The 13,133-nt window shown below is 34.5% G+C and overlaps 1 protein-coding gene across 4 annotated transcripts in view; it reads left to right on the top strand.

The window, feature by feature from the left end:
- Nucleotides 1-13,133, top strand: part of LCORL (ligand dependent nuclear receptor corepressor like) — a gene marked incomplete at both ends in the record, with an annotated part of 151,792 nt that overhangs the window by 84,281 nt on the left and 54,378 nt on the right. For all 4 annotated transcript variants that reach the window (XM_080697017.1, XM_080697018.1, XM_080697016.1 and 1 more), the window contains one exon: nt 9,632-9,883. In XM_080697017.1, the coding sequence (XP_080553143.1) occupies nt 9,632-9,883 (252 nt within the window). The remainder of the gene's footprint in view (nt 1-9,631; nt 9,884-13,133) is intronic.

The following is a 13,133-nucleotide window of genomic DNA, read 5'->3' on the forward strand; positions in this document are numbered from 1 at the left end:
AGGTGTTACAACTGTTGGCATTTTTTATTTTCAAATGACATTTTTTAAGTAGTCTTATAAAATGAAGTCAAAAACAATCCCGAGTTCCAAAAAGTAGAACTGCCACCCAAAAAAATGCATTAAAAAATAATTCAAAGTCCATTTCACTAACAGTAAAAATACTTCATACAATATTATAAGAAAACGGAAGGAAGCAAGCAAAATTAATAACATCTCTAAAAATATTGGTAATAACACCACATAAGAATAGAGGGGATACATTTAAAAGTTTTTAAAGAAGATTCACAGCCTTATGTACTTGTATTAATTAAGACTAATTTGCATTGTCATCAGAAAAGGAAAGGAGTACAGAAATTCAGAGTAAAGAACAAGAAAGGCATGTATGTCAATATCACTATGGAGCTGCTTTATGATGTGAAACTATAATGCCTCAATAAACATACATATATACATGCATACACATTTATGTAGAGGGAGAGGAAATAATAAAAGCAAAAATGAGGTAGAGGAAGGCAGGAAAAACAGTGAGTTAAAAACAACAGAGAAAAATGCATGAACTTTGAAAAAGTCATCAAATTAGAAAATCATTAGTGTATCCAATCTGTGAGATAGAGGCAAGAGTAGTAGAAGGATTGGAAGAGAGGGTAAAAACATGAATATATGTCTTGACGAGGGAGGGGAGTAATTATTGAAACAAAGACTTTTAAAAGTCGTTGGTAGCCAGGTGTGGTGGCGCACTTTGTAATCCCAGCATTCGGGAGGCTGAGACCAGAGGATGGCGGTTTGCGGACAGCCTCAGCCACTTAGTGAGGCCCTCTGCAACTAAGTAAGACCTGGTTTCAAAATAAGGAATTAAATAATAGGGTAGGGGGTGTAGCTTGGAGGTCGGATGCCCTTGAGTTCCATCCCTAGACCTTCAAAAAAAAAAAATTGTCATATGGTCCAGTTTTGAACAATTTAAACAAAATAGATTGTTTCCTTGGAAAGTTTATTAAAATTGCCCCAGAAGAGAGCCGGGCACAGTGGCACACTTTGTAATCCCTGCATTTGGGAGGCTGAGACTGGAGGATCCTGGTTCATGGACAGTCTCAGCTACCTAGTGAGGCCCTTCGCAACTCAGTGAGACCCGGTTTCAAAATAAAGAACAAAAAATAGGGCTGGGGGTGTAGCTTGGAGGTAGAAGTCTTCTGGTTTCCATCCCCAGTACTGCAAAAAATAAGGAAGGAAGGAAGGAAGGAAGGAAGGAAGGAAGGAAGGAAGGAAGGAAGGGAGGGAGGGAGGGAGGGAAGGTCAGTCGATCAGGAAAGCTTATCAAATACACTAAACTCAAAAAGTTTCAAAGGACTATTTTACCAAAACTTCTAAAATTAGATAATTTCAATACTCATAAATTCTTCTATGTCATAGAAAATTTTTTTCAATTATTTTTAAGTATAATATGGAAATAGATTTTTAAAAACTTGATAGCTTATACACATAACTACAACAGTTTCATATATACCAATACAGAAATTCTGTACACAGAATTCTATACTACATTAAGAAATGATGCCATCACTACAGTCAAGAACGATTAAATCCAGTAATGATCCAGTAATGCAGAAATGAATTAGGAGATTCATTAATAGTATTCATATGTTAATCTAAAGAGGAAATAAAAGTGAAGTTTATCAAAACTGATGCTGAAAAGACCTTTGACACAATTTGACATGAGTTCCTGATTAGGAAAAATATATCAAAAAGGAGTTGTAGCATTATAAGATACATATATTCTAGATGTAAATCCAATATAATATTTAATGCAGAAACTTACAGGATTCCCCTAAAATTGGAACAGGATATTGTTTTCGGCTCTATTTAACACATTGTATTGGAGGTTTGGGTTGTACAGTTAGAAAAGAGAAAACTTTCAGATGCTTAAGAATTGGAAAAGAGCCAGGCGTGGTGGCGCTCGCTCGTAATCCCCGCGCTCGGGAGGCAGAGACAGGAGGATCACGCATGTTTGAAGCCAGTGCTGGCTTAAGAGACCCTGTTTCCAAAAATAAAATAGGTCTGGGAGTGTAACCCAGAGGTAAAATGGCTTCCAGGAACCCCAGTACCACCAAAAAAAAAAAAAAATTTCTTGATTTAAGAGACTGAAAAAAAAAAAAACGAATTGGAAAAGAAATAGAACTAGTTCTTTATGCAAATGATAATGAAAATGAAGGGAATTATTAATGAAATAAAATAAAAATTTAGTGTTAGAATATAAAATTAAAAATTGATCGTTTCCTAATTCTCGTAATCAGGTATGAAGCCATTTCCAATAATGATAGAAAGAAAATGCTTTGAAACAAAAATTTCAGCTCTACCTAAGTTAATAAATTTAAACTCGATATAATTCTTTCAGAATACCAAAATTCTTAGAGCATGTGAGAAAGCAAATATGCAAGAGTAAGCTTTAAAAAAAAACAAAGCTGGGTGTGGCGGTGTGGTGTGGTGGCGTGCATGCTTGTAATCCCTGTACTTGAGAGGCTGAAACAGAAGCAGCACAGGTTCAAAGCCAGCCTCAGCAATTTAAGCTTCTCAGCAATCTAGTGAGACGTTGTTTCCAAATAAGAAATAAAATTGGACTCGGGGTGTAGCTTGGAGGTAGAATTTCTCTGGGTTCAATACCCAGAACAAGAGAGAAAGAAAGAAGGAAGGAAGGAGAAGGGAAGAAAGGAAAGAGAAAAGAAAGTTGGTACTAACTTATTCAGATATAAATCCTTTATAATCAAAACTGTCATCCTTGCACCAGAATAGACAAATTCATTGAGAAAGAGACCACACAGTAAATGGAGAAACAATGTATGAAGTGGGTGCCATGTCAGATCAGTGGGGAATAATGGACTGTTTCCTAGATTGTTTTTGGAAAACCAACTAGAAAAAGATGAAATTAGATCTATTCTTCACATGTGCACCAGAATACATTTTAAATAGAAGACTGAAATATAATACTTGCAAATAAGTTCCAAAAGAAATGTCAGTGAATTTTTATAGTCTGGACATAAGGCAAAGGGATGGACTAGAAACCAGTGAAATTAATTACCTTGAATATAAATGAAACTATGGTAGAAGATATAGGAAAATAAGTAAAAGTTCTCTGAGTTTTGATTTATGAGACAAGTTAATTTTTTTTTTTTTTTTGGCGGGTCTGGGGATGGAACCCAGAGAAATTTGACCTGAGCTACACCCCTCTACCCAATTTTAATTTGAAACAGGGTCTCACTAAGTTGCAAAGGGCTTCACTAAGTAGCTGAGGCTGTCTGCGAACCGCGATCCTCAGGTCTCAGCCTCCCAAATGCTGGGGTTACAAGCGTGCACCACCACGCCCAGCTTATACATTTTTAAAAAAAATATAATACAGTAAGTATGAGAGAACTATGAATACAAACAAAATAACAAAAGAACCTACTTGTATATCATATCGATAATACAGAAATAGGAAATATTCATTTATTAACTAACACAGTACCCTGTAATATCAGTGTTTTTTATCCTAAGGATAAACATTTTGAACATAAGTCTATTTTCATTACTGACATTGGTATAGTAATTCTGATAGAGTGCTTACTGTCAGAGGAAGGAATGAAAATATGAAATGGAGGAAGAAAAGAACAGCCTGTGTTATTGTTAGTATCGATATGTCCTTATAATTTAAAATATATGCATTTATTTATATTTATTTGTAGCATCATATATCATGAACATAGAATGTCTTTTATTTTTAGATTGTCTTAGTGTTTTGTAATTATTTTTATTTTTATTTTTATTTTTATTTTTATTTTTATTTTTATTTTTGGTGGTACTGGGGTTCCTGGAAGCGCTTCTACCTTCGGGCTACACTCCCAGACCCATTGTATATTTTTATTTGGAAACAGCGCACCTGGCTTCGAACCTGCGCAATTCTCCTATCTCTACCTCCCAAGCGCGGGAATTGCAAGCGTGCGACACTCCGCCCGGCAATGTTTTGTAATTTTCAATGTATAAGTCTTTTATCTTCTTTTTTAAGCTTATTTCTTTATTTTATTTGTAATGCTATTGTGCGACTGTTTTCTTAATTCTACTTTGGGATTATTTGGTGGTATTTTTTAAAAATAAAACTTTTATATGCTTATTTGGTATTCTATAACTTTATGAACTTGACTTGAGCTGTAGTGTGTGTGTGTGTGTGTGTGTGTGTGTGTGTGTGTGTAGGATTCTTTAGATACTTATGCATATAGTGCTATATAATCTACAGGATGAGGGGGAATTAGTTTTACTTTTAATTTTCTTTCTGGATGTCTTTTTATTTTTTTCTTGCCTAATAACACTGGCTAAAACATTTAGTACAATTTTGAATAGAACTGTTAAGCACTTATATCCTTGTCTTTGTTATAATCTTATAGGCTAGTCTTTCAGTCTTTCATCATTAAGTATAATGTTATCTGTGAATTTGTCATAAGTGTTTTCTCTTTTTTCCCCCCCCAGACCTATTTTGTATTTTATTTTGAAACAGGGTCTCACTAAGTTGCTGAGAGCCTCAATAAGTAGTGGAGGCTGGCTTCGAACCTGTGCGATTCTCCTGTCTCAGTCTCCCAAGCACAGGGATTTACAAGTGTGGAAATGCTTTCTTTATTAGATTGAAGTTTTTTTTTTTTTCCTAGTTCATTCAATGATTTTATCATTAAAATTTATTTTAAGAGCTTTTTCTACATCTCTAAAGATTGGTGGGTTTTGTCCTTTACTTTAGTAGTATGTAGTGTTACATTAATTAATTATAATGTGTTGGACCAGCCTCTTGTTCCTGGAAATTAAATATTAAATTGATGTTGTATAATCCTTTCTGTGTGTTATTGCATTCTGTTTGATACCATCTTAAGATTTTTCCTTCTATGTTAATAATGGATAGTTTTGTTTTGAGCTGATAGTTTTCATATGCCTTTTTTGTCTTGTTTTGTATTAGAATAATTCTAGTCTCAATGAGTTGGAAGTCTTTCTTATTTTTACTAAAGAATTTGTGAATGATTATAGTATTAATTCTTTAAATGTCCTGTAGAATTTGCCATTGAAGCCATTTGTTCTTGGGCTTTTCTTTGTGGTAAGTTTTTTAGTTATTAATTCACTCTCTACTTGCTGTAGGTTATTCAGATTTTCCAACAGCCTGGGTCAGTTTTTGTGTCTTTCTAGAAATATAGTTCTGATAATCTTTTATTTCCTTAAAATCAGTGGTTATTTTTTTCTGTGTTTCTCATTTTAGCCACTTGACTATTCTTTAGTTTTTCCCCCATTAAATCTAGGCAAATAATCAACTTTCAGTTTCATTTCTTTTTTTTTTTTTTTTTTTTTTTTTTTCCTGCGGTTCTAGGGATAGAACCCAGGGGCATTTGACCTCTGAGCTATACCCCCTGCCCTATTTTTTATTCTTTACTTTGAAACCAGGTCTCACTGAGTTGCAGAGGGCCTCACTAAGTAGCTGAGGCTGTCCGTGAACTGCGATCCTCCGGTCTCAGACTCCCAAATGCTGGGATTACAAGCATGTGCCACCACACCCAGCTGACCTCCTCATCTTCTAATAATGGTTTTTTAGGTAGTCTGTTTTGTCTTAGTTTAACCCTTCCAGCCTTCTTTTGCATAGTATTTTCATAGCATGTCTATTTTTTTCATGCTTTTTCTTTAAACCCATCCAAGCCTTTGAGGTTAAAGTGAGTTGTTTTGACAGTCATCAGTTGAATCATTAATCTTTAATTCAGTCTGCTAATTTCTGCCTTTTAGTGGAAATGTTCAATTCATTTACATTTCATGCCATTACTAATAAGGTAGGATTTACATCTGTCAGTTTGCTCTTTGTTTTTAATTTGTCTTTTTTTGTTTGTTTTTCTATGCCTCCATTACTGCTTTCTTTTATATTGATATTTTCTAGTGTGGCATTTTAGTTCCCTTGTACTTTTTACAGTTTCCAGAATTTTATTTTGTTTTATAAGTGATTACTCTAGGAATTGCTATTAACCTCTTAATTTGTAAGAATCTAGTTTGAATTCATGCCAACTTAATTTCAATACTATACAAAACTTTGGTCCTATAGTTCATCTCTCCCTCTCTCTCTTGTGTTATTAGTGTCTTCTGTGTTATATCTTTATATATTATATGTCCACTGAGACAGTTTCACAATTATTGTTTAATGTATTTATTTTCCGAGTTAGATAGGAAAGAGCAGTTAGAAACAAAAAAGTTTATAATTTTAAGACAAATAGTTTTGTATTGCATTTTATTAATGTAGTTATTTTACTTGTGCTCTTCATTTCTTCCTGTGGGTTTGAGTCACTGTCTAGTGTCCTTTTATTAGGGCAACTCAGTGACACATTTTATGGGAATGTCTTAATTTCCCTTTTGTTTTTGAAGAGTAGTTTTCAAAATATAGGATTCTCCATTAAGACTCTTCTTTGTTAGTACCTCCAGAGTGATTGATGAGAAAAAGATGGAAGGACTGAGGAATGAAGGGGAGAAGAAAGAGCAGGAGCAAGGCTCAGTTGTGTATGAATGAAGCAGAGTACCAGTATTCAAGTGTCTGAGATGGACACGTCAATCATCCATAAGCTAATCTCTAAAATAACATACATTTCTACAGACCACCATGCTACGGCATGGGGTAGACTGTACAACAGAGTAATACCAAGAGGCACAGGAATCATTGAAGGGCATCTTGAAGCTGGCTGCCACACAGAACTTGTTAAGCTATTTTTAGTTGGTTTATTTTGAAAAAATGAAAAGATAAGGCAAAATTGGTTTTGTTTTCTTAGGGACAGTAAACCCATATCTATGTAGCAACAGTAGTCTTTTCTAGTGAAATAGTTTTACCTCTGAGTCCATGGGAAATTGTTTTCTAGACCCCATTGCAATACAGGGGATCTTAAACTGAGCACTCATATATTCAGCCCCTTATATAAAGTGATAGAGTGTTTACGTATAATCGATGCATGTTCTCCCCTAAGTAGTCATTAACTTTTGTAGTTAGGACAGTTTGTACAAGTGATCTGGGAGGCTTACTAACTAAATTAGCAGCTTAGCAGTATCGTCTTTTGTCTTTCTCCTCCCCCCTCACACGTGGCATTATTCTACAGTATGACATAAAGGGACATACGGTAAGAAGGTAATTAGAGCAGAGTTTAGACTTAATTCTAAAACCAATCCTAAACTCCAATTATATGATATGAACTTAATGTCTCTCTCCCTTTCTGGTAACTTTCATTATTTTGAATTGATGAAGTAATTATGTAAGTCTATAGTTGGCAGGACACTTAAACCAAAATACCTAAAAGTAAAGCTAGTATTATCTCCTTTAATATTTAATGCAAAGCCAACTTAGGATTGACAAAAGGTGGAAAAGAATGTCCAAATAAGCCTTCTAGGATTCTTGAAGATAACTAAGAAACAATATTTATTAAGACAGAAACTTCTTATTTTGGTAACTCACTAGTTAGGGTATATATGTTAATGCTTTCTGTTCAGGACCAAAAGAATATCACATGAGCTTATAAATTAATGTTCGTTGTATTTTTCCAGTTATCAACTTAGTTAATAAATACTTTCACTTGGTTGCCATTTTGTGATATAAACAAAATTTAACTGGCCAGTCCACATTTTTTTGCTTCTCATAACTTCCACTATAACCTCTGATAATAGCTAACGTTTAATGAACTCTTTCTATGCCAGGTGCTTAGTTCAGTATTTTAAGCTACAATCTCATAGAATCCCTATAGCAAGCACCCTGTGAGCAAGCCTAATGTGATTTCTCTTGTTAGTGCTGTTTTAATGAATATAGAAACTAAAACATGAACAGGATATGATACTAGTTTGTGTTAATAAAGATGGCTAAAATTCTAGCCTGTATCTATGCCATTTGCTCCAATGCTCCAAAAAACATAGTATTCCTCTTTCCTGCCCAGTTCTGTAAAAGGATAAATATGAAGACTAAAATGTCACTTTTCCTACTGGCCCATAGGCTCTTTTCTTAGATGTTTTTTTCAAAATTCAAATGTTCTATTTTTAAACAAACAAAATGTTTATTTGGGACATCATTAGTAGGTCTGAGATAGTACCCTAAGATCAGATTTTTAATCTCTCTACAGTACCATAAATAGAGCTGTGTTGGCTTAGGTTATATTTTGCTACCTACCAGATGTTATGATAGTCATGATGGGAGCTAGGTTTTTGTCTCTCCTTCCTTTTAAATAGTATATTTTCAAACTATCTTGCATTTTAGTGTCATGGACCTATACTGATAGATAATAGTTGCAGAAGTTTCATTTAAATCTTAGATAGGTATTCTAATACTGAAACTCTAAACTAGGAAGAGTTGTGCCTTTAGTCTTAGACAGCCTTAGATCAGGGCAAGCCTGTTTATGTAATACTGGTCTGCATGGTAAGAGTTTAGATATTTAAAGTACAGAGAACTAGTATCTAGAATTAGCCCTATTTCCAAAAGAAGAAAGTGGGAAACCTAACCAAGTATGCCTGGTCATTCATCCCCATTTACCAATCACTCTACCTTTGAAGACCAACATTAATAAAGGGATTGGAGTGAGGGGGAAAAAAAGCCACTATCTCTACCCTCCAAAACAAAACTATATCACTATTATACACTAGGTATATAAATGATCAGCTCTTACTCCACACTTTATATAATAAAATACTTCGGTTATTTTTACACGATGTATTAGTTTCTGGCAGAATTATATACCGCTTCCAGAATTCATAATGGTTGTAGTTAGTTGATCAACAAGTTTGAGATTGAAGATTGAGACTCTCAGTATTATCATTTTATAGGAGAATCATGGTAGTTGCATGCTGAAATACTTATAAGTAAAATGTCTCAAGTCTGTAATTTACTTTCAGTAGCTCTACAAATTTAAAACATGAAAGGAAAGCAAATGTGGCAGAATACTAACAATTCTTGCATCTTGAGGGAAGCTTTCTGTCATTGTACCGTTCAATTTTTTCCTTATGATAAAATATATTTATGCAAAAGGAAACAAAAAATCCTTGATAAAATTTAGGCTATATATGAAATGCACTTTTGACCATATCAAAGAATTTAACTGAAACAGAGTTATAACAGTTTAGATATTTTCTTAGTCAGTGCATGTACTTTGTATATTCAAATTTGCTTGGTAGGCTGGGGATGTGACTCAGTGGTGGAGTGCTTGCCCAGCATGTGCGGGTTTCTGTATTTGATTCCCAGCACTGCAAAAACAAACAAACAAACAAATACCTGTTATTTACATGTGGTTTATATTCACATATTAAATAATTTAATGTCTAGTATAATATATTTGAATAAATATTAAAATTCTGAAAATAAATTGTCCTGTTTCTGTGTCTAACTTTTTATGTTTTAGTTTGGGACATGGGAATATTTATTTGTAAGAAATGAATATGCCACGTTTTGGGGAGATTTTTTTATCATTAAAAAATGTGTGAGATTTCTATTGTTTAGTCCCAGAAATGACTGGCAATTATGATCTGATGCTAAAAGCCTTCTAATATCATTAACTTGTAATAAAAATAAGTTTAAATACTGATAGTTAGAATTTCCTCTTTTTAATGATTATTATATTTATTTCTTCCGTAGATCTTCCTCAGAACTGTGATCCTAACATTCCCCTAGTTGCTCAGGAATTAATGAAAAAAATGATACGTCAGTTTGCAATTGAGTACATTTCAAAAAGTGGTAAAATTCAAGAGAACAGAAATGGTTCAATTGGACCAAGTCTCATATGTAAAAGTATCCAAATGGATCAAGCAGAAAACTCCCTTCAGGAAGAGCAAGAAGGCCCCTTAGATCTCACTGTGAATCGAATGCAGGAACAAAATACTCAGCAAGGTAAGATTGTTGGGTGCATGTAATATATAATTTCTTGTCTTAATGTCCTTAAATATACATACAAGCTTTAGATATCTTAGAGGTAATATGATTTTGATTTATTTACATAATATGGATTACAGATCATTGAAAATTCAGACTTCATTTTCTAGTTTTAAGATGAGTTGCTCTCATCTCTTTACAATGAAGTACATGGTAAGAGAATCATAAGCAACTTAAAAATGAAAGATATAGGAGATGTTCATGATAAATTTACTTTTCAGTGTACAGCTGAAAAAGTTAAGCTTTTGCTGTTCAGTCTTTTGTACTTACGTGAGAAATAAAGGAAGTACTTGGTTTATCCTTTGTTTATGGCATAACTAAAAAGAAGAACATATATATGCTAAATCGTATACTAATAAACTATATGGAGACATATATTTTTCAAAAGCCTGGATGCTCAATGTCATGATGGACTTACATCTAATGAAATCTAATTGAAAGAGAACTGACTTCACAGAGGAAAGGCAAGAAGAGGCTTTTTTAAAGTGTGTGGCGATAATCCCAAATAATTATTTGTCTGGAGATGAGAGAACAAGTAGCTTTTGTTAACATGGGCTAGGAATTATGTCAGTATTTGAAGCCATTTAAAAAAAAAATAGAGCCGGGAGTGATGGCGCATGCTTGTAATCCCAGTACTTGGGAGGCTGAGACAGGAGGATCACGCAGGTTTGAAGCCAGCCTCAGCTACTTAGTGGGGCTCTCAGCAACTTAGTGAGACCCTGTTTCAAAATAAATATAAAATAGGTCGGGAAGGGGTAGCCGGGAGGTAGAGACCCCTGGGTTCCATCCCAGGACCACCAAAAAAAAAACAAAACAAAAAAACCATTAAGTTTGATCCTAAAAGGCAGTTGTGTTAGTTCAGGGCTCTAGTCAATGTTTGAAGAGGATGGTCTTAAGAGTGTGTAAAATTAAAATTAAAGGGACTAAAATTAAGTAATTTCCCTTTAATTTTAGGTTGCATAAGTTTATATAGAAATATATGAGAAATAATAAGACAGAAATGTCAAAGATAGCTATGATATAAGACATTAGGAAGTGTATCAATACATAGAATTTGGGACACAGGAAAGCAGAAGACTTTTTAAATTTTTATTTCAGATCTGTGCATTATTTTCCTTATATATCCTCTCTTTTCAGAGAGGCAGTTTAGAGTTCTAAAATGACTAGAACATGAGCTTTGTTTTGTAACAAACTTGTGATTGAAATATCAGCTGTGCTACTTACTTAAATTCCCTTACAAGTAACTTATTAGAGCTTTAATTTCCTCATAATATAGTGCACTCATTGGAGCAATGTGAAAAGTGAATGTAAATTAACAAACCCATGAAAGATACTCAGACATGAATCTCTTCATGTTCTCTACCTCCCATTCTTTACCACAACAGAAGAGGAGCCCTAGAAATAACAGAGTGATGAGCTATAAATATTTGTATAGCTGTTACATTGAAGTAAAACTAAGCTTTTTCCCCAATGATCAAATGAGTACCCAGGATCACTAGCTAGAAGATAGAAGGAAACAGATTTCAGGTTAATAAAAGAATATTTTAAGGATTTATTTCTTCCTTCCTTTTTTTTTTTTGTGGGGGCGGTATTTGGGGTTGAACCCAGGGGCATTCTACCTCCAATCTACATATAGAGGTGTGTGTGTGTGTGTGTGTGTGTGTGTGTGTGTGTGTGTGTGTTGCCCTTTTAAAAGAAAATCCAAGCCAGATGTGGTGGCACACGCTTGTAATCCCAGTACTCGGGAGGCTGAGACAGGAGGATCACAGGTTAGTGGCCAGCCTCAACAACTTGAATATTCTACCATCTTATTTACAGTTTCTCAGATATGCCTACTTACAAACCAAAGAAAAAAAAGTTGGGCTCTATACTTATAAATGCATTTGTGGGTGGGGGTGTGGGGTGTGTGTGTGTGTGTGTGTGTGTGTGTGTGTGCGTGTGTGTGCGCGCGCGCACGCGCGTGCACGTGCACGCACCCACTCACTAATAAATTATATATTAATCTTTTTTCAAATTAGAATTTTTACAGTTGAAGTAGATACACAATTTTTAAAGTTTTTTTAATTTGTTGCTAGTTAGACCAGTGTCTTATTGCACACTTTCACTTGCATTGATAGGTGCAAGTAGAATCCTTAGGAATTAAAATTTTTCCTGGCCTGATTTTATTGTTCTTACTTTCTAGTATAGGTATAAAAACTCATAGTAGTAATGCCTTTTTTGTTGTGGTTATTTGCTAGAGCATGTTAGTCTCCCTTTATAATTTCTTAATATTCATTTAAACCAGTTTTTTTCTTTTTCTTTTTTTTTCTTTCTTTTTTTGGTGGTACTGGGGTTCCTGGAAGCCCTTCTACCTCCGGGCTACACTCCCAGTCCTATTTTTACATTTTTATTTGGAAACAGGGTCTCCTAAGCCAGCGCGCACCGCTGGCTTCAAACCTGCGCGATCCTCCTCTCTCTGCCTCCCAAGCGCGGGGATTACAAGCATACGCCACCACACCCAGCTAAACCAGTTTTTTTCAAATTTTGGGAGTCACTTAATTTAAATTGGATAATAATCCGTAAATCCAGTAGATAATCTAATGATGTCTTAGTCCATGGTAACAGAGTACCCAAGACATGGTAATTTATAAAGAACAACTTTTTCTTACAGTTATAGAGTCTGGAAAAGCCAGAGGTGAGGGGGCCTACACCTAGCAAGGGCCTTCCTGAAATCATCTCATGCCAGGAGGTGGAAAGGCAAGGTATCAGGAGAGAGAAGCTGAGAGAGGAAGCCATTGAGAACTCATCATCTCTTCAAGGCCTCCTCTCTTCAAGGCCTCCTCTCAGTAGTGTTGAATTGGAGATTCCAAGGTTTCTACACATATACCTTGGGAGACACATTCAAGCAGTAACAAACCATAAATGATAGAGATAACTTATTAATGATTCATCTATAAATCTGTAACATTGTCAATCAAATTGGTTTTACAGGCAACTTTATATAACATTGAAGCAGTTATTCTTATCCTACAAAGACTTTCAAAGAACTGAAAAAAGGAGCAAGATTGGTTATAAACTTGATACCAAAAAAGAATCAAATGAAAGGAAAATTATAGCTTAAAATAAATATCAGCAAATTGAATACAGTGAAGTATAAAAAGATAAATAAAATCCAGGAAGACATGGATGATTAAACATTTGTAAAACTTAGGATTTTCTAAGTTAGTGG

The sequence above is a fragment of the Muscardinus avellanarius genome, assembly GCF_963383645.1.
Source record: "Muscardinus avellanarius genome assembly, chromosome: 6".
Taxonomy (NCBI): Eukaryota; Metazoa; Chordata; class Mammalia; order Rodentia; family Gliridae; genus Muscardinus; species Muscardinus avellanarius.